Genomic DNA, 23,339 nt, shown 5'->3' with positions numbered 1-23,339 from the left:
GCCCACAGAAAAAGATGGCTGCCGTTCGTGTTTTGGGCTCACTCGAACTCGCCACCTGATTGGCCAACTGTCGCTGTCAATCACAGAACGATGTGCGACGACGCTGATAGGCGCGTCCGTTTGGCATATACAGCCAATATTGCAGAGAGGCGGTTCATGCCAGACTCACTCCAGGAATCAAATAGAAATTAGATTTCCGGAGGGAGGGTTTACCAGGCTAGATTATGCCATCCAATTCAGTACAATGGGCCTCATTCAGCAATACGTTCCTTATGTTTCCTCTTACATTTCTTCCTAAGTGAATCAAAACCAGAACCTTTCGATTCTCAGGAGACTCAGGAGTCCAGGGTCTCCTTTTTTTTTTCTTTTTTTTTTTTTTCGGCCTATTTCTTCCTCTCACTATTTATTCATTAATTCTCTTTATCTATTGTTCTGGGTGTGGATGGCCCCTAAACTTGCAGACTGTGTCAATTGATTCAATTTTCTCACAATATTTATAAGCGTGCACGTCATACCTATTGTACCATTCCATACCTACATTGTATTTACAATGAACACATATTTAATTCATGGTAATTTTCAAATACACACAAATGCTGGTCTGCTGGGTTCATTTCAGTGTGGTCACATTTAGAAAACCTCCACTTTTAACTCCACATAGACGTATAGTTTCAACGTGCTGGCTGATGATAGGTTATTGGTTTACTTTTAGTTTAATGTCATTCACTTTAACCCTATTTTATACTTTGTTTGAAAATAGCCGATCTACAAGCTCACCACACGTCCCATTACTGGCTATTTTGAGCTTGTAGATCGGCTATTTTCGAAACATTTTGATAAATCTTGAAAACATTTCCCTAGCAGAAAATATTTTCAGGTGGGGGTCTGCAGCCAAATGCATGTCAATTTGGAGGTCCTTGACATGAAAATGTTTGAGAACAACTGCTTTAGAGTTTTCAACAGGTCTGAAATTACAATCTAACCCAAACGGACCCGGTTGAGTTGAAGCCCAAGCCCCATAAACCCCCACACAACCCACCCTCATCGCCCCCCCATACCCCCACCCCCATATCCCGACATTCGCCTCACCCCCATTTTCCCGACCCCCTATACCCACCCGTCACACCCATCCCCATACCCCCCACACAGCCCCCTACACCCCTCCTTGCACCACCATATCACCCACCACACCCCTATTTCCACCCCATTACATACCAAGCAGCTGCTACCTTAAAGACCCTCCATATCCACCCACCAGCTTTCAGTATTAAAATGTTTTATATCCACTACTAACGCTACTCCTGAACATGAAATATGGATAACATGCTAATTTCAGCTAATTTACATTGATGTCTAGTGGTGATATGTTGATTAATGTGAGAGAAATAATAAAATACATTCATTAAGTAAAATAAATAATTTGCTGTTCACTTCAGAAGTACCTCCACAGAACTATTGATTTATTTATTTTTATGTTTGGAGTCTGGTGTTCAACCATCTTTAGACTTTAGTTTAGGTACTCTTTACTTTTATTTCTGTGTGTGATTTCCTGTGATTTGTGTGTGCAGCAATCACACACAGGTGTGACTGCAAGCAGAGCCATGCAGTCATGCCTTATAGATGGGTTTCCCGTTTGTAAACATTGAGGATGATGCGCGCGCAGTGGAGGGAAGAGCCTGTAGAGGGCGCTATTACCCGCAGCATCTCTGGCCACTGTACATTGATAAAATAAATGGTCTTCACCGGGTTTAATGAAAGTAGATTAAATGATGCAGTTTGTAATATCTTCTTTACTCAATAAAAATGATTTGTCGGAAGTTGGATCTGTCTGTATATAATAGCAGCATTATGCCTATTCTGCCTATAATAGCAGCATTATGCCTATCTAAATCCCGAAAATAACAATAGAGTGAATGGCACTTCCGGGTCGTTCTACCTCCCGCATGCGCAGAATGCACACTCTGCTCTGTGATGACGTCGCGCGGAAACCCATCTATATGGGGATTGGTGGGGCGGCTCCCTATGGTAATTGGGATGAACTGGCACACCCCTTCAAGTCACGAGGATTGGGATTCATCATCATAAGAACAAAAGTTACGAACAATTCTGCCTTTTAAGAACGTTTCATGAATCTGACTCGACTTCTCTTAGGAATTCACTTAGGAAGAAATGTAAGAGGAAACATTAGGAACTTATTGCTGCATGAGGCCCATTATTTGCTAGAATTAAGCTACTATTTTGTTTGTTTTCAGCTGGGGGTGCAGGTGTGTTTCAAATTAAGAGGTGCATGGCAGCCGATCAGTGCGTTAGTGGCTCAGCGAACGCTGGAGTCGGCAGAGTTCTTATGAGCAGCACGTGCTGTTCCACTGACCTCTGCAATGTTCAATATCCCACACGTGAGTTCCTATACCATCTAATCTGTGTTGTCTTCTAAACAACATTTATTGTGTCTACTGTAAGTGTGGGGGAATACGTATGTGACTAACATGAAAACCATACATATTAAGAGGCCTGTAGGAGTCATGCATAAAGTGGAGTATAGAGAACACACAAACAGACCATTTATTTATTAAATCTAGATTATTGAAAGTTGAAGAGTTAGTGAAGTTACAGACGTGATTAATAATGTTTAGGGCAAAAAGAAACATTCTGCCAGTAGTGCCAGATTATCTACAAAAGCTGTTTACATAAAGTTCAGAAATGTAGTAGCCTATAATAGGAGGACATTAAATGTTAAGCATCAGTATGCATGGACCAGGACTACACTAAGGCAGATGTGTCCTTCAGTTATAGGAGTTACAATGTGGAATTCTCTCCTTAATAATTTAAAGGGTTGTAAAAAAAAAATTAAATAAAAGAAAATATTAAAGCAATTTTAATAATTACACTATGTGAAAATGAAGACGAATAGGATGAATTTAGATTTTATTTTGGAGTTATCCAAATTCTTTAATTGATAATTCTTTAATTGTTCATTTGTTTTTGTTTCCCGGAATTTTAAAATGTGAATCTTACAGCTCCCATCAGCCCTTCTATCAATGGTAACAAGTGCTACAGTGGCACAGATCCAGACTTCTGCTTCAACATTGCATCATGTTCTGTGGATGAGGATCACTGCATCTCAGGTAAATCAATCTATGGCTTCAGACAAAATGTCAGTGTACCCAAATATAACGTTTAATGTTTCACATTCCTCAGCTCAAAATAATGTATTTTTTTTCCCACAGTGATTTTATTTCACGTCATGAATATGACGGTTAAGGGCTGTACCTCTAAGAGCATCTGTGATTCTTCTGTCCTATCCTTGGTCCCTACACCACCCGGAAGCAAAGCCATAGAATCAAGCTGCTGTGAAGGTGATTTGTGCAACGGTGCCACAAGTATTACTGTTAGCCTCTTGTTCCTCTGTTTCACGAAACCTGGATTAGGGATAAACCGCGTTTAATCATCTATTCTGGCTTAAATTATTCAGGATCAGCCATGAATCGGTTTCACGAAAGCTGAGTTATCTCAGCAGATTAACTTAGCCAGTAAACCTGGATATGTTTATCCATGACTCGGTTTCAAAAAAGAAAATTGAAGCAATCAAATTTAGCTGTGAAGTTAGCCTGGTCCGGACCAGGCTAACAGCCAAGCTTTATTAATCCAGTGCCTTGTTCTTCAAGTTTTGTGAAATAGCTGTTAGTCCAGCTGTTAGACCAGCTGTTAGACTCCAATCTTAAACCAATGAGTTTTTCCACACTTATTCAATTCTTACGTGAAAATCGAAGATCAACAAGCCCGAAAGAAAATTGTCTTATGGCGGCCGGAGGTCCACGGGGTCCCCGTGGCGGCCGGGGGTCCACGGGGGTCCCCGGCCACGGGACCCCCGGACCCCCGTGGACCCCTGGCCCCCCGGCCCCCTGTGGACCCCCGGACCCCCGGACCCCCGTGGACCACCGGCCCCCGTGTACCCCGGACCCCTGTCGGGGGTCAACGGGGTTCCGGGAGTACACGGGGCGGGGTCCGGGAGTACACGGGGGGGCGGGTACTCCCGGACCCCCGTGGCCCCCTGGACCCCCGTGGACCGCGGACCCCCGGCCGCCAAAAGGCAAGCTATTCACTTGTAGATCTTTGATTTTAGAAATTAGAAATTAAAAAATTATTCTAAGCGTTTATAATTACAATTCCAACATTCACTTAAACTCCTCATGTTTAAGCCTAACTGAATTATATAATTATGGACTTGTATATAAATTAATTGCATATTTTTGGACAACTTGTGCATTTAATTTGTCGGCAATACCTTGCCACGCTTTCTCCCTGGATCTATATTTATTGCGGCCGTGTTTCCTTTCTTGCTTATTATACATTTGACTTCCTTGTATGATTCCATGAGCTGCTGCAGTGCTGCTGTTCAGCCACAGAGAAGAACGCCGCTCTGGTTTTGGGCTCCATGATTGGTCAAGTTCAAGGATTCTGCTATTGACTTTCATGGTCTTTTATAGGAATACGTGAACGCACATTATACAACAGGTAGTTCCGACCAAGCAATCTGATTGGCTGAAATAGCTTTCTAGCCGTGCTTCAAACCAGCATCATAGCACGGGCCTAATCACATTAAATAAATCACTCCGCACTGCAGTCTGCACCTGATTAGACCATATATCGCACAGCTGTGCTGTGAAGTCACGCTGTCCCACGGTAGGAAAACAAACAGACAGTACCCACCGCCGCCACCGGAGAACAAACAGCTACGCAAAATGGACTATGTTGTTAATTTTGACTTATTTGGTGGACTTACGGTTGATCAATGGTTAGAAGAGAGCACACTAAATCGCCTAAAATCCTATAATAAAAGGAATAACTGGAAAAAAGTGTGCTTTATTTCAATGGTAACATCCATACTGTATAAATATCCTCCTGTGTTAAAGTAAAATTACTCCCATTTCGTTAACAGTCCAGTGTATGTTATACTCTATCGTACAAAGGTATCGCACGGCAAAAATAGCCGATCTACAAGTTCACAACGCATCGCCATCTTGACGCGTTGTGAGCTTGTAGATCAGTTATTTTGGCCACGTAACACGATCGTACGACGGAGCATATAGCCTACTGGAATCAGCTGTGTTGATGAGACGATGACTCGGAGTGCTGCGCTACAGGGACTATTTTGTCTCAGTCAAACAAACTCTTCTCTTTACAGGGAAACGGATAAGCGAAATGTTTTTTATTATGAATTGCCCCACAATATGAATACATTTGGATGTGTTTTGTTGGTAACTGTTGTATAATCGCAATATTACACTCGAGGGTGTGCTTTACCTTACATTATTAGCACTTCTGTGATCGCGGCGGAACTCGGCTGACGCCTCGTTCCTGACCGCATCACAGGCGTGCTAATAATGACGGTAAAGCACACCCTCTCGTGTAATATTGCTTAATTCAGCCTGGTTTAACGATCCTGGCTCGACAAAGCCGCTCCTTCTCAGCCCGGCTTGGCGTTTGTGGAACTGAATAAACCAGGCTGAACAGCGCAGGCTTGTCAAACCTGGATTTGCCTTTTAAACCAGGATAATTTAATTCCGTTTTCGTGAAACAGGGCCCTGGTAGCACCATTGATCTCTGTTGTTCTGTTCAACTGAAGGAAGCCTCACGCTTCAGTTTGGCTGTTATATGATGTCTTACTGTAACCACTCACAGCCCTATTATGCACATCTTAAATCCACGACTTAGGCGGTAATTAGGTGATAACGCCACCATCTTATGCGCAATCCCTATTATATACTTAAGGAATAAGACCCACCAGCATATTTTCCGCATGGGGTAGTGTCCATATGTTAATTAAGGCCGCAAAGCGGTATCTGCTATTATGCACCTTGACACACACGCACACGCACACGCACACGCACACGCAAGCACACACACACACACACACACACACACACACACACACACACACACACACACACACACACACACACACACACACACACACACACACACACACACACACACACACACACACACACACACACACACACACACAATCAACAAAAATACAGAGAAAGGGGAACACAATGACTTGGATCACCTGGAAGAAAGTTACAGTTTTTACACACGCAAAGTCATATTGCACTTGTTATATTAGTTGTATTTGTCAAATTAAATATTGAGTTTTGGTATAAACACTGTATTTACAGTATTTCATCTATAAAAACATAGTTTGATAAACTGAATTGCCTCCTCTTCCATTTAAGATAGCAACAGTAATTTGATTTAGGCTATCAGTTAAAAGTGAAGAGAGCTGTGGTTTGTGTCTTGTGTTTTCTCACAGAAACCTCGTATCTGCTTATTTCAACTTGGAGATACTCCTGCTTCATCATAGAGTGTTGCACAAAAGTAGCAAAAATAGCAGATCAAGCTCACAATGATACGCGTTGTGAGCTTGTTGATCGGCTATTTTCACTATTTTCAAATGTTTAATAAAACAAATAAAAGTTTTTACACTTGGAAGGTAACGATATTTTGGGTTGTTGAATTTTAGATTATTGTATGTCTGTGTTTTGACATTTGCTTTTTGATGCGTTCCCTTTCACTTTTAAAGTTATTTGTCACTTTTAAAGTTATTTGTGGGCTAGTGTACTGTATGTGCTATGCTACCGTCATCAATCATACACCATATTATACTACGTTGTTTAAAAAAGAAAAAAGAAGCAATAACCTTTTATTTGACCTTTATTTTGAGGTGAGTCCCACTGATATACATGAACACTTTTGTTTTCCTTTTCTTTCTTACATGTGACTTAGGCCAAAACAATGGCCTATTTTGTCAGTCACACTAGGGAGATAGGCCATTATACCAGAGGTGGCCAGTGTCATGAGGAGCTGACATAGGCAAAAATATGATTTTCCATCTAGAACTTACTTCATGTAAAATAATTCATCAATAATCATCTGTTGTTAAATTCATCAGCTATTTTACAATAATATGATCCATTGGTAAATGTATCAGCTATTATACTAATAACGCTGATGACCTGGTCGTTCTGAGTCCATACAGTGGAGGGTTACAGCAGCTATTGAAAAAGTCTGCTCAAATTATGGCAATGATCATGACATAATATGTAATGCAAAAAATAGTAGAGTCATGATGGTGAGAAGCCATGAGGACAAGAAATTGGCCTTCCCAGCTTTTCACCAGTCGTCTATCTGTGTGCCAGGAAATCAAGTACCTTGGCCATATTTTTACTGACAATATCCATGATGATAGAGACATCTCTATACAGTGCCGCATACTTTATGCCCAGGCTAATATGCTGCTTCGCAGGTTCAGTATGTGTTCAGATCCTGTCAAGTGAGCACTTTTTAAAGCATTCTGCACTCATGTATACAGCTTTCTTGTGGTGCACATGCAAGAAAGGTAGCATGCGGAGGCTTAAAGTGGCCTACAATGATGCCCTGAGGATACTACTTGAGGTGCCTAGATGGCATAGTGCCAGTCACTTATTTGTAACATGTGGAATCCACACTTGTGAGGCTCTCTTAAGGTACTCTATGTATGGATTCATGGCTCGCCTGGACGAGTCCCGGAACAGTATTATTGAGGATATAATCAATCCTGGGAAGAGCTGTCTCCGGTACTTGTCCAGGCTGCGTAAACACTGGAGAGTCAGCCTCTATGTATGATGCTATGTTTTTTTTTAATGTTTTTTATTTATTTGTTGTGTTGTATGTACTCTATGGACCCCCTGTGTGTTTGGAATAAAGTTTGAATAATAACATAATTAATTTGTGAGAAAGTTACATGATTAATGGATAGATCTCATTCAAATCAAAAAGGTTGGATGTCATCCAACTTGATATGTATTTGGCTGCAGACCCCTATCTGGAACTATTTTCTGCCAGGGCCCCCCATGAGAGAAGATTCATTTTCAAGATTCATCAAAATGATTAAAAAATAGCCAAAATACAAGCTCAAAATGGGCCACGATGCGACACAATTGTAGATTGTCTATTTTCAAAAAGCCAAAGTATACAATTTTGTAATAAATACATGTATTTGTTTATTTCATTGTGGTATTTACCAAAAAAAAGAGTGTGTGTCAGTTTTCTATGTCACTGGCTCTCAAACCTTCTTTAATAGTGGAGTATTAAGACGTAGATTATTTTGTTTTGTTTTGTCACAGACACGGAGAGCGAAGGAAATGTGGTGACCCTTGTGGGCTGTGCCTCGAAGAGCATTTGTTATGATGATGATGGAGAAAAGGAAGAAGAGTGCTGTGAAGGTCACTTTTGCAACAATGCTGATTTTAGGGCTAAAAGTTCTAGTGGCACAGGTCATTTCTAATAATGCCTATACTATCTGGTTTCCAGGCAACCATGCTCCTCACTGTATACATCATGGTCATGAACAAATAGCTGAAATCATGTCCCACATCTTAAATGGGTGCCATGTATACAGGGGACTCTACATAAGTAGGCATGACAGAATAGTGGATTTGATATCTAAAGATATCACTTCTATTTTCAGGTCCTCCATCATGCTGTATAAGCATTCTACTGCGAAGCCGAGCATGTTTAACCTGTGTAACGATGATTCTGTGTTCTCTAACATTTCAGCTAACACCCCTGATGTCATTGTTGTTAATGAAAACCATAGGGAGGTGTTCATTCTCGAGGTCGGCTGTACTTTTGATTACAGCTTAGAGAGGAAGCTAACACCCCTGATGTCATTGTTGTTAATGAAAACCATAGGGAGGTGTTCATTCTCGAGGTCGGCTGTACTTTTGATTACAGCTTAGAGAGGAAGCCTTCCTAACCAAAGTGCTAAAATATCATCAGCTAGAGCAGACCATCTCTCAGCTAGGCTACAGATGTAAACTTTTGGTTTTTATCTTTGGTAGTCTAGGACACGTGCACAAGTTGGTTGTGAGGGACCTGCAAATGGCCGGCCTCTCCAAAAGGAGGGCTAAACAATTAGCAAGGTACTGCTCAATATCAGCTATTATAGGAAGCCGCTCAATTTGGAGGAGGCGTTGCTTCCTTTACCCATGATTGTTGTCCGCTGTGTTCGACAAGTATGCCATCTTTTGTTTTGTATGTAACAATGCTCTGCTTTACATGCGCTTTGTAACTAACTGTTTTCCCTTCATCTGACTGCACTGGCAGTGTTTATGTCCTTTGTAGACCTACACCCTGTACTTCTTATTATGTGGACATAGATAAATATTTCAAATGTGTGTGTGTGTGCGCGCGTGCGTGCATGTGTGCGTGCATGTGTGTGAACGCATGCTTTACAACAGGTCAGGCATTTGCAAGAAATTATCCCAGTTAAAGCTACAAGTGAAAGTATGCAGCTGTCTGTCTAGGGGGCCAAGCACGTAGTGCGTAGGCAGGCACCCTATAGTATGTGTTAGTTTTAATCTCCACTACATTTCTAGGAAGGGAAAAAGTACATTATGAATGAACCACTTAGTTCGGATGGAAAATATTAACATCCATTCAGGGTGAAGTGTTGACCATTTATTAGGAAGAATCAGCAGAGCAACAGCATACGGATCATAAGCAGCAGGCCTCCTGGCCTGTTCCTGCAGCCCCTCTGGGCACAAGCATCTTGAGCACCAATCTAAGACTGTTTTTATAGTGTCCACTCTACCAGAGATGCTATTCTAAATAGTCATATAAGGACATATATACTAAAGATATTAGCACATTGTATTGTGAAAGCTTGCTGACTAGACCTTCAATGAGATTGAATGGGAGGCAGACAAATACACAATAATACATACATTTGACAGTCTATAAATATTGCTACCACAAAGCCCTATTTAAATGTTAGTGAAACTAGCAGTGCTTGTATTGCACTTGAGTAATGTTTGACCAGGAGGAGCTTTTTACTACAGCTAAACACATTTAACCGTTTGGCTAAGTCTTAGCCAAACGGTCTTAGCCGCTAAGACAACAGATAGAGAATATCATACCATAAATAACATTTATGTAATCTTGCATATGTAACAGGGCGGTATAAATGCGGGTATATAGCCATCTACGCCACCTAGGGGATTATGCCCTAGGAAATAGTTATAATTTATTTAATTAAGGATTATTTATATCTCACAATATTATTTATATTTATATTAAATAAATATGATATAATGTATTATGTTATATCATATTATTATATTATATACTATAATACTACATATAACATTATAATAATAATATATTATTATATTTAAAAGACGACTTCACCCATTTCCAACCTATCTTCATATAATCGGTCGTCACTAATACTCATGATAAGATTGTACCATTTTTTCCTACTCGGTCTGTGTCTCATAGGAGGGCTGTGGACAGTCCAGAAACCCAGTGACATCATCGTTAACCAGGATTTGTTTTCCAACAAGATTTCACATTTTTTATTTAGATATTTAGAACAATGGCTGCTATTATTGCATTGCAACTTTCCAGGAATAGAAAATCTGCAGTTTCTATTAGCTTGGATTCCCCATCGATGATGTCACTGGTAGACGGAATTCTGAACTGTCCACAGCCCTCCTCTGAGACACAGACCGAAGTAGATTTTTTTTTTACCATTTTATCATGAGCCTTAGTGACGACCAATTATATGAAGATAGGTTGAAAATGGGTGAAGTCGTCCTTTAATAATATATAATAATATAATATATTACATAATTAATGCAATATTTATTATATTATAATATATAACATACATTATAATACATATTATTATTAGAATATATAATATTATAATAAATATGGAATATTATAATAAATATGGAAATTAAAATATCCATATTCATAATTATATTATTTTATATAAATTATATAACAGTTATACAATTATATAATATAATTCAGTAGTAGTAGCGGCCGTCAGTCTCGAGAGACCATGGCACAAGCGCACTTGGATTAGATCAGGTGGTGCTGAGGGAGCAGTGCATAGTATGGCTGTACAGTCCCACTCGCGATTTACAGTCTCTCTGGCAGTGATTGCACTTGAATGTGCTGCTCTCGCCTGCTGATGCTGATTGAGGTGCTTTTCGCCTTGCTCTCCTTTCTGCTGCTGCTTGACTCAGCGCCGTTTCACTCTTCTGGATTCCTTTCCGGACCTCCTCCCAGTCATTATGATGATATCAATCTGAGTGCAATGAATCCTTTTGTTTCATCACATTGGGACTAGTGATGACGTCATTAAGTGTTATTATTTTTTCTGCGAAAATGAAATGAATATACTTTTTGTTTTGTGTTGCACACAGAAAGTCTGATGATATGCAGTGTCCATCCATAGACAAATATTGTGCTATTTGTCTGTTTCCTACAGGTATGTGCTATATAATGTACCAACAATATAACAGTTGTTTTCATTCTGTCTGGTAGTTTTTCTGTAACTATAAACTCAATGTTGAGTCCAGTATGCTGCAATTGTATTTTTATTTAACTAATTATTTGAAGTTAAGAGAATATTAAAAAATAAACACAGTATTAGATAGATGTCTCTGTTATTGGTCAGGCAAACAGTATTAGATAGATGTGTTGGGGCTAAAAACAAAAACAAAGTAGATCCATTTCCTGCTCTGCTGAGGAAAGTCTGATGATATGCAGTGTCCATCCATAGACAAATATTGTGCTATTTGTCTGTTTCCTACCAAATAAACTGTCAAACGTGGTTCCTGCCCTCATCATTGTCTACTAGTGGTATCCGTTACACACACACACACACACACACACACACACACACACACACACACACACACACACACACGCACAGGACTAGAAACTCCAGAAGGACGTGCTCTCCGTGGAGAGACAACAGCAGCACACAGGGGCTAAAATGACATGACAAACACAAGTTCATGACCACAACGTATTATGCAGGCGATTGCTAAACTAGCAAGATGGAGAGACATACCTGCGCTGATGCATAAAGAAATAAACTGAAGCCCAACGGCCCGGCTTTGTTTGGACATGAGTTAAAAAAAGACAGTTTGAAACCATCCAGACATCACCTCCCCTTTGCAGACGTATTAAAAGCTGTAACCCTGCACAGTGTTTCAGTTGAACATCTCTGTCCAGCATATCATGCATCTGCTCATACTGATCACTGGGCTTATGATTTTCCCCAAAGGTAAGTCTTATTTATTTGTTTGTTTGTTTGTTTGTTTTGTTTATGCATTTGTTTATGCATTATTTTAGTGTCATAATTACATGGCATAAACACAATTGTTATCGTTTGGTTTTAACAAAAGATAACATCCGGAGAAAAAAAGTTAGTTGGGTTTTGTTATTCTATTGCTTTTCATGATGTGTGTCTTTTCAGTGGTTCTCAAACTTTTTCATGTCATCGACCCCCAAAATGATATGTATCTGGCCACGGACCCCCATCTCAGAATGTTTTGTTCCAGGGACCCCCCAGATGCAAAGATTTGAGTTGAACAGAAATATGCATATTAAAGATTTGCACACATTTTTCTCGATTTTATCAAAAATAGCAGATCTACGACACTCTGTGCCACGCTATGAGCTTGTAGATCTGCTATTTTTGAATAGCCAAAGTATAAAATATGGTTAACTTAAAGTGGTTGAAATTATTGTGACCGCTGCATTAACACATTTTGCTGGGGACCCCCTGGTATCCCCCCAAGGACCCCTGGGGGTCCCCAGACCCCACTTTGAGAACCAATGTTTTATTATGATTTTCATCGTTCAAAAATCTGCATTAATACCAGAGGAGTTGTGGCACAGTGTGCTCCGGGTGTCCATTAATTAATACCAGAGGAGTTGTGGCACAGTGTGCTCCGGGTGTCCATTCATTATTACTAGAGGAGTTGTGGCACAGTGTGCTCCGGGTGTCCATTAATTAATACCAGAGGAGTTGTGGTGGCACAGTGTCCCCGGCCGGACAGCTGTGCAGGTGTGTATGGGGCAGCAGCCAGCCGGTCCAGAGGTGTCCGTCTGTGGTGGTTCTGAAGCAGCCTAGACTACAATGGCAGTTTCTCTGTGAACAATTTAGGAAGAAATGTAAGAGGAAAACTTACGAAGGTATTGGTGAATGAGGCCCATTGTCGTTATACTTGTGATATGGATTCTGCCATCCAATTCAGTTACAATGGGCCTCATTGTCTCCGCCAACGAAAGGCATGGCGAGAGAGTATGTTTTACCCCATCTGTCCGTCCGTGTGTGTGTGTGCGTCCTGTCCGTGTGTTACCAGCTAATCTCCGCCACCGTTGGCCCGCTTGCTGAGAAACTGTGCACACACACTCCCTGGATGCCAATTCAGAACCTCTCCCCCACATTTTTCACATGGGCCTGTTATAGCGCCACCAGGAGGCCGATTTGTGCAAAACCCTTTTTTTGACATTACTCCTACAGATTTTATCCAAACGTCATGCAAATTGGTACACAGTATCTCTATAGTCATGTGATCAACCCTATGTCCGATTTCCCATATTCCATCCTGATTGGCTAAGGTTGGCTTCCAAAGTTTGCAGGATTGGTCCGTTTTGAACAAAATGCCTCAAATCATGAACGCAGCTTGCAATTTCCGTGAAAGTTCACATGCACATTCCCACTAGGCCAAGGAATAAATGCCACCCATTTCACATTGCCCTGTTATAGCGCCACCAGCAGGTCTCATTTAGCAAAACACATTTTTGGAACAAAATGCCTCAAATCATGAATGCAGTGTCCGATTGCCGTGAAAGGCCTAAGAAGAAATGGCACCCTTTTCACATTGGCCTATTATAGCGCCATCAGGAGGCCACAATAACTTACCTGACCTGGCGGAGACCTGTGCTCCGAGGAGCACTTTTTCTAGCTCAGCAATAAGTTCCTAATGTTTCGTCTTACATTTCTTCCTATAACTGAATCAAAACCAGAACCTTTCGATTCTCAGGAGACTCAGGAGGCTCAGAAAAAAAGGAGACTCAAGAGTCCAGAGTCTCCTTTTTTCTTTTTTTTCTTTCTTTTTGTCTCCGCCAGGCTGAAAGGCATGGCGAGAGAGTATGTTTTACCCCCCGTCCGTCCGTCCGTCCGTCCGTCCGTCCGTCCGTCCGTGTGTGTGTGTGTGTGTGTGTGTGTGTGTGTGTGTCCTGTCCGTGTGTTACCAGCTAATCCCCGGCACTGTTGGCCCGCTCGCTGCGAAACTGTGCACACCCACTCCCTCGATGCCAATTCAGAACCTCTGCCCCAAATTTTTCACATGGGCCTGTTATAGCGCCACCAGGAGGCCGATTTGTGCAAAACCCATTTTTTGACATTGCATTTCATACCTATTGTACCATTCCATATCTACATTGTATTTGCAATGAACACATATTTAATTAATGTTAATTTTCAAATCCACACAAATGCTAGTCTGCTGGGTTCATTTCAGTGTGGTCACATTTATAAAAACCTCCACTTTTAACTCCACGTATATAGTTTCAACGTGCTGACTGATGATAGATAGGTTCTTGGTTTACTTATGTATTAGTTTATTATTAGATTATTGGTTTACTTATGTATTACTTTATTATTAGATTACTATTTCTATGCATTTGATGTATTATCTTGTGTTGTCCTTGCTTACTGTAAATCACTCTGGATTAAGAGCGTCTGCTAAATGCCTAAATTGTAAATTGTAATCAAAACAATCAGCTTCTATGCAAAAATCTAAATCGTAGTAGTTTGTGAATCATAAATGTTTGTACTCAAATCATGCTCCCAATTTAATAATGGAACGAGCCAAGTTTATTTTAGTTTTCAATTGTAACCTGTGTGATATTGTCTACCTATTGTTTTAGTTTATGGCCTGAAATGTCACCAGTGTGAACCAAGAATGGCGTTTCCGAGTGGAATGCCGTTCCCAATGCCAGTAACCCCAGAACGATGCACTGAAACCGTCTGCCCAGCATCCCAGCAATGTGGTGCTATATCGATTAAGCAACCTAATGGTACGTGATAGAGGTATAGGCTAATAGCCGTGTGCCTTTTCCGTAAAACTGTCATACATTACAAAGTCTTACCTTATCTTTTTTTAATTTCAAATTGCCTTGGACTGACCTTATAGTGTGATAAAGACATTATTTGCTAGAATTAAGCTACTATTTTGTTTGTTTTCAGCTGTAGGTGTAATTTTACAAATTAAGAGGTGCATGGCAGCCGATCAGTGCATTACTGGCTCAGCGAACGTTGGAGTCGGCAGAGTTCTTCTGAGCAGCACATGCTGTTCCACTGACCTCTGCAATGTTCAATATCCCACACGTAAGTTCCTATACCATCTGATCTGTGTTGTCTTCTAAACAACATTTATTGTGTCTAAGTGTGGGGGAATACGTATGTGACTAACATAAAACCATACATACTACAGATTAAGAGGCCTGTAGGAGTCATGCATAAGGTGGAGTATATGAGAACACACAAACAGAACATTTATTTATTAAATCTAGATTATTGAAAGTTCACGAGTTAGTGAAGTTACAGACATGATTAATAATGTTTAGGGCAAAAAGAAACATTCTGCCAGTAGTGCCAGAATATCTACAAAAGCTGTTTACATAAAGTTCAGAAATGTAGTAGCCTATAATAGGAGGACATTAAATGTTAAGCATCAGTATGCATGGACTACACTAAAACAGATGTGTCCTTCAGTTATAGGAGTTACAATGTGGAATTCTCTCCTTAATAATTTAAAAGAAAATATGAATACAATTATAATAATTACACAATATGAAGATGAAGACGAATAGGATAGGAGTTGAATTTAGATTTTATTTTGGAGTTATCCAAATTCTTTAATTGATCATTCTTTAATTGTTCATTTTTTTGTTTTTGTTTCCCGGAATTTTAAAATGTGAATCTTACAGCTCCCGTCAGCCCTTCTATCAATGGTAAGAAGTGCTACAGTTGCACAGATCCAGACTTCTGCTTCAACATTGCATCATGTTCTGGGGATGAGGATCACTGCATCACAGGTAAATCAATCTATGGCTTCAGACAAAATGTCAGTGTACCCAAATATAACGTTTAATATTTCACATTCCTCAGCTCAAAATAATGTATTTTTTTTTCATAGTGATTTTAGAATTTCACGTCATGAATATGACTGTTAAGGGCTGTGCCTCTAAGAGCATCTGTGATTCTTCCGTCCTATCCTTGGTCCCTACACCACCCGGAAGCAAAGCCATAGAATCAAGCTGCTGTGAAGGTGATTTGTGCAACAATGCCACAAGTACTGCTAGCAACGGCAACAGTGCCACAAGTACTACTGCTAGCCTCTTGTTTCTGGTAGCACCAGTGATCTCTGTTGTTCTGTTCAACTGAAGGAAGCCTCACGCTTTAGTTTGGCTGTTATATGATGTCTTACTGTAGCCAATCACAGCCCTATTATGCACATCTTAAATCCACGACTTAGGCGGTTTTAAGATGTGCATAATTAGGTGATAACGGCACCATCTTATGCACAATCACTTTTATGCAAGGTGCGCTGAACGCAAACATTTAAGGAATAAGACCCACCAGCATATTTTCCGCATGGGGGAGTGTCCATATGTTAATTAAGGCCGCAAAGCGGTATCTGCTATTATGCACCTTGACACACACGCACACGCACACGCACACGCACACACACACACACACACACACATCAACAAAAATATAGAGAAAGGGGAACACAATGACTTGGATCACCTGGAAGAAAGTTACAGTTTTTACACACGCAAAGTCATACTGCACTTGTTATATATTAATTAATTAGTTGTATTTGTCAAATTAAATATTGAGTTTTGGTATAAACACTGTATTTACAGTATTTCATCTATAAAAACATAGTTTGATAAACTGAATTTCCTCCTCTTCCATTTAAGATAGCAACAGTAATTTGATTTAGGCTATCAGTTAAAAGTGAAGAGAGCTGTGGTTTGTGTCTTGTGTTTTTTGACAGAAACCTCGTATCTCCTTATTTCAACTTGGAGGTACTCCTGCTTCATCATAGAGTGTTGCACAAAAGTAGCGAAAATAGCAGATCAAGCTCACAATGATACGCGTTGTGAGCTTGTTGATCGGCTATTTTCACTATTTTCAAAGTTTTAATAAAAATATAAAAAGAATTTGACTTGGAAGGTAACGATATTTTGGGTTGTTGAATTTTAGATTATTGTACAGTATGTCTGTGTTTTGACATTTGCTTTTTGATGCGTTCCCTTTCACTGTTGTTAAAGTTATTTGTGGGCTAGTGTACTGTATGTGCTATGCTACCGTCATCAATCATACACCATATTAAACTATGTTGTTTAAAAAAGAAAAAAGAAGCAATAACCTTTTATTTGACCTTTATTTTGAGGTGAGTGCCACTGACATACACTTTTGTTTTCCTTTTCTTTCTTACATGTGACTTAGGCCAAAACAATGGCCTATTTTGTCAGTCACACTAGGGAGATAGGCCATTATACCAGAGGTGGCCAGTGTCATGAGGAGCTGACATTTTCCATGTAGAACTTACTTCATGTAAAATAATTCATCAATAATCATCTGTTGTTAAATTCATCAGCTATTTTACAATAGTATGATCCATTGGTAAATGTATCAGCTATTATACTAATAACGCTGATGACCTGGTCGTTCTGAGTCCATATAGTGGAGGGTTACAGCAGCTATTGAAAAAGTATGCTCAAATTATGGCAATGATCATGACATAATTTATAATGCAAAAAATAGTAGAGTCATGATAGTGAGAAGCCATGAGGACAAGAAATTGGCCTTCCCAGCTTTTCACCAGTCGTCTATCTGTGTGCCAGGAAATCAAGTACCGTGGCCACATTTTTACTGACAATCTCCATGATGATAGAGACATCTCTATACAGTGCCGCATACTTTATGCCCAGGCTAATATGCTGCTTCGCAGGTTCAGTATGTGTTCAGATCCTGTCAAGTGAGCACTTTTTAAAGCATTCTGCACTCATGTATACAGCTTTCTTGTGGTGCACATGCAAGAAAGGTAGCATGCGGAGGCTTAAAGTGGCCTACAATGATGCCCTGAGGATACTACTTGAGGTCCCTAGATGGCATAGTGCCAGTCACTTATTTGTAACATGTGGAATCCACACTTGTGAGGCTCTCTTAAGGTACTCTATGTATGGATTCATGGCTCGCCTGGATGAGTCCTGGAACAGTATTATTGAGGATATAATCAATCCTGGGAAGAGCTGTCTCCGGTACTCGTCCAGGCTGCGTAAACACTGGAGAGTCAGCCTCTATATATGATGCTATGTTTTTTTGTAATGTTTTTTATTTATTTGTTGTGTTGTATGTACTCTGTGGACCCCCTGTGTGTTTGGAATAAAGTTTGAATAATAACATAATTAATTTGTGAGAAAGTTACATGATTAATGGATAGATCTCATTCAAATCAAAAAAGTTGGATGTCATCCAACTTGATATGTATTTGGCTGCAGACCCCTATCTGGAACTATTTTCTGCCAGGGCCCCCCATGAGAGAAGATTGTAGATTGTCTATTTTCAAAAAGCCAAAGTATACAATTTTGTAATAAATACAATATTTGTTTATTTCATTGTGGTATTTACCAAAACAACTTCCAGATAAAATAGGGTTAAAGAAAACATTAGTTGAATTTCACAATCTCCATGAAAACTGTGTAAGAGGACATGTCTTCATTCGTTGGTGAATGATGTTCTTGCATCAATAACAAAAAAAAACATTGACAGGAAACCTTAGAAGTGGCTGCTAGTGTGTCTGTCTGTCTGTCTGTCTGTCTGTCTGTCTGTCTGTCTGTCTGTCTGTCTGTCTGTCTGTCTGTCTGTCTGTCTGTCTGTCCTGGCCTGTTCCTGCAGCCCCTCTGGGCACAAGCATCTTGAGCACCAATCTAAGACTGTTTTTATAGTGTCCACTCTACCAGAGATGCTATTCTAAATAGTCATATAAGGATATATATACTAAAGATATTAGCACATTGTATTGTGAAAGCTTGCTGACTAGACCTTCAATGAGATTGAATGGGAGGCAGACAAATACACAATAATACATACATTTGACAGTCTATAAATATTGCTACCACAATGCCCTATTTAAATGTTGAAACTAGCAGTGCTTGTATTGCACTTGAGTAATGTTTGACCAGGAGGAGATTTTTACTACAGCTAAACACATTTAATCGTTTGGCTAAGTCTTAGCCAAACGGTCTTAGCCGCTAAGACAACAGATAGAGAATATCATACTATAAATTACATTTATATAATCTTGCATATGTAACAGGGCGGTATAAATGTGGGTATATAGCCATCCACGCCACCTAGGGGATTATGCCCTAGGAAATAGTTATAATTTATTTAATTAAGGATTATTTATATCTCACAATATTATTTATATTTATATTAAATAAATATGATATAATGTATTATGTTATATCATATTATATACTATAATACTACATATAACATTATAATAATAATATATTATTATATTTAAAAGACGACTTCACCCATTTCCAACCTATCTTCATATAATCGGTCGTCACTAATACTCATGATAAGATTGTACCATTTTTTCCTACTCGGTCTGTGTCTCATAGGAGGGCTGTGGACAGTCCAGAAACCCAGTGACATCATCGTTAAGCAGGATTTTTTTTCCAACAAGATTTCACATTTTTTATTTAGATATTTATTAACGCGAGAACAATGGCTGCTATTATTGCATTGCAACTTTCCAGGAATCGAAAATCTGCAGTTTCTATTAGCTTGGATTCCCCATCGATGATGTCACTGGTAGACGGAATTCTGAACTGTCCACAGCCCTCCTCTGAGACACAGACCGAAGTAGATTTTTTTTTTACCATTTTATCATGAGCCTTAGTGACGACCAATTATATGAAGATAGGTTGAAAATGGGTGAAGTCGTCCTTTAATAATATATAATATTATAATATATTACATAATTAATGCAATATTTATTATATTATAATATATAACATACATTATAATATATAACATACATTATAATACATATTATTATAATAAATATGGAATATTATAATAAATATGGAAATTAAAATATCCATATTCATAATTATATTATTTATATAAATTATATAACAGTTATACAATTATATAATATAATTCAGTAGTAGTAGCGGCCGTCAGTCTCGAGAGACCATGGCACAAGCGCACTTGGATTAGATCAGGTGGTGCTGAGGGAGCAGTGCATAGTATGGCTGTACAGTCCCACTCGCGATTTACAGTCTCTCTGGCAGTGATTGCACTTGAATGTGCTGCTCTCGCCTGCTGATGCTGATTGAGGTGCTTTTCGCCTTGCTCTCCTTTCTGCTGCTGCTTGACTCAGCGCCGTTTCACTCTTCTGGATTCCTTTCCGGACCTCCTCCCAGTCATTATGATGATATCAATCTGAGTGCAATGAATCCTTTTGTAAACGTCTTTTGTTTCATCACATTGGGACTAGTGATGACGTCATTAAGTGTTATTCTTTTTCTGCGAAAATGAAATGAATATACTTTTTGTTTTGTGTTGCACACAGAAAGTCTGATGATATGCAGTGTCCATCCATAGACAAATATTGTGCTATTTGTCTGTTTCCTACAGGTATGTGCTATATAATGTACCAACAATATAACAGTTGTTTTCATTCTGGCTGGTAGTTTTTCTGTAACTATAAACTCAATGTTGAGTCCAGTATGCTGCAATTGTATTTTTATTTAACTAATTATTTGAAGTTAAGAGAATATTAAAAATAAACACAGTATTAGATAGATGTTACTGTTATTGGTCAGGCAAACAGTATTAGATAGATGTTTTGGGGCTAAAAACAAAAACAAAGTAGATCCATTTCCTGCTCTGCTGAGGAAAGTCTGATGATATGCAGTGTCCATCCATAGACAGATATTGTGCTATTTGTCTGTTTCCTACAGAATAAACTCAAACTGTCATCATTGTCTACTAGTGGTATCCGTTACACACACACACACACACACACACACACACACACACACACACACACACACACACACACACACACACACACACACACACACACACACACACACACACATGCACAGGACTAGAAACTCCAGAAGGACGTGCTCTCCGTGGAGAGACAACAGCAGCACACAGGGGCTAAAATGACATGACAAACACAAGTTCATGACCACAACGTATTATGCAGGCGATTGCTAAACTAGCAAGATGGAGAGACATACCTGCGCTGATGCATAAAGAAATAAACTGAAGCCCAACGGCCCGGCTTTGTTTGGACATGAGTTCAAAAAAGACAGTTTGAAACCATCCAGACATCACCTCCCCTTTGCAGACGTATTAAAAGCTGTAACCCTGCACAGTGTTTCAGTTGAACCTCTCTGTCCAGCATATCATGCATCTGCTCATACTGATCACTGGGCTTATGATGTTCCCCAAAGGTAAGTCTTATTTATTTGTTTGTTTGTTTGTTTGTTTGTTTGTTTGTTTGTTTGTTTGTTTGTTTAATATGTAATTATTTATGCACTCATTTAGTGTCATCATTACATGGTAATCACACAATTGTTATCGTTTAAAAAGTATATCGTTAAAAGTTAGTTGGGTTTTGTTATTCTATTGCTTTTCATGATGTGTGTATTTTCAGTGGTTCTCAAACTTTTTCATGTCAAGGACCCCCAAAATGATATGTATTTGGCCGCGGACCCCTATCTCAGAATGTTTTGTTCCAGGGACCCCCCAGATGCAAAGATTTGAGTTGAACAAAAATATGCATATCAAAGATTTGCACACATTTTTCTCGATTTTGTAGATCTGCTATTTTTGAATAGCCAAAGTATAAAATATGGTTAACTTAAAGTGGTTGAAATTATTGTGACGCCGCATTAACACATTTTGCTGGGGACCCCCTGGTATCCCCCCAAGGACCGCTGGGGGTCCCCAGACCCCACTTTGAGAACCAATGTTTTATATGATTTTCATCGTTCCAAAATCTGCATTAATACCAGAGGAGTTGTGGCACAGTGTGCTCCGGGTGTCCATTAATTAATACAAGAGGAGTTGTGGCACAGTGTGCTCCGGGTGTCCATTAATTAATACAAGAGGAGTTGTGGCACAGTGTGCTCCGGGTGTCCATTAATTAATTCTAGAGGAGTTGGCACAGTGTCCCCGGCCGGACAGCTGTGCAGGTGCGTATGGGGCAGCAGCCAGCCGGTCCAGAGGTGTCCGTCTGTGGTGGTTCTGAAGCAGCCTAGACTACAATGGCAGTTTCTCTGTGAACAATTTAGGAAGAAATGTAAGAGGAAAACTTACGAAGGTATTGGTAAATGAGGCCCATTGTCGTTATACTTGTGAGATGGATTATGCCATCCAATTCAGTTACAATGGGCCTCATTCAGCAATAAGTTCCTAATGTTTCCTCTTACACTTCTTCCTAAGTGAATCAAAACCAGAACCTTTCGATTCTCAGGAGACTCAGGAGGCTCAGAAAAAAAGGAGACTCAAGAGTACAGAGTCATCTTTTTTCCTTTTTTCTCTTTCTTTTTTTCGGCCTGTTTCTTCCTCTCACTCTTTATTCATTAATTATTTTTATTTATTGTTGTGGCGGTGGACGGCCCCTACACTTGCAGACTGTGTCAATTCAAGTTTTTCACAATATTTATAAGCGTGCATTTCATACCTATTGTACCATTCCTTACCTACATTGTATTTACAATGAGCACATATTTAATTAATGTTAATTTTCAAATACACGCAAATGCTAGTCTGCTGGGTTCATTTCAGTGTGGTCACATTTAGAAAAACCTCCACGTATATAGTTTCAACGTGCTGGCTTATGATAGATAGGTTCTTGGTTTACTTATGTATTAGTTTATTATTAGAGTATTGGTTTACTTATGTATGCCAAATTTGTAAATTGTAATCAAAACAATCAGCTTCTATGCAAAAATCTAAATCGTAGTAGTTTGTGAATCATAAATGTGTGTACTCAAATCACGCTCCCAATTTAATAATGGAACGAGCCACGTTTATTTTAGTTTTCAATTTTAACCTGTGTGATATTGTCTACCTATTGTTTTAGTTTATGGCCTGGAATGTCACCAGTGTGAACTAAGAATGGCGTTGTTTCCGAGTGGAATGCCGTTCCCAATGCCAGTAACGCCAGAACGATGCACTGAAACCGTCTGCCCAGCATCCCAGCAATGTGGTGCTATATCGATTAAGCAACCTAATGGTACGTGATAGAGGTATAGGCTAATAGCCGTGTGCCTTTTCCGTAAAACTGTCATACATTACAAAGTCTTACCTTATCTTTTTTTAATTTAAAATTGCCTTGGACTGACCTTATAGTGTGATAAAG

At 39.5% G+C, this 23,339-nt stretch overlaps 1 protein-coding gene across 4 annotated transcripts in view; it reads left to right on the top strand.

Moving 5' to 3' along the window:
• The window catches only part of LOC308083843 (uncharacterized protein), a 28,896-nt gene that overhangs the window by 1,212 nt on the left and 4,345 nt on the right, over positions 1 to 23,339 (top strand). The window contains exons 1-4 of one of the 4 annotated variants that reach the window (XM_080426248.1): positions 11,821 to 12,130; positions 14,788 to 14,937; positions 15,107 to 15,247; positions 15,850 to 15,957. In XM_080426248.1, coding sequence (XP_080282374.1) covers positions 12,085 to 12,130; positions 14,788 to 14,937; positions 15,107 to 15,247; positions 15,850 to 15,957 — 445 coding nt within the window. In that variant the 5' untranslated portion in view covers positions 11,821 to 12,084. Of the gene's footprint in view, positions 1 to 11,820; positions 12,131 to 14,787; positions 14,938 to 15,106; positions 15,248 to 15,849; positions 15,958 to 21,158; positions 21,424 to 23,060; positions 23,214 to 23,339 lie in introns of those variants that run through there. The other 3 variants (XM_080426247.1, XM_080426245.1, XM_080426246.1) reach the window with 3 other exon arrangements.

Source organism: Gymnoscopelus braueri, assembly GCF_963280865.1.
Source record: "Gymnoscopelus braueri genome assembly, chromosome: 4".
NCBI classification, from domain to species: Eukaryota; Metazoa; Chordata; class Actinopteri; order Myctophiformes; family Myctophidae; genus Gymnoscopelus; species Gymnoscopelus braueri.
This window is presented reverse-complemented; position numbering and strand designations above follow the sequence as displayed.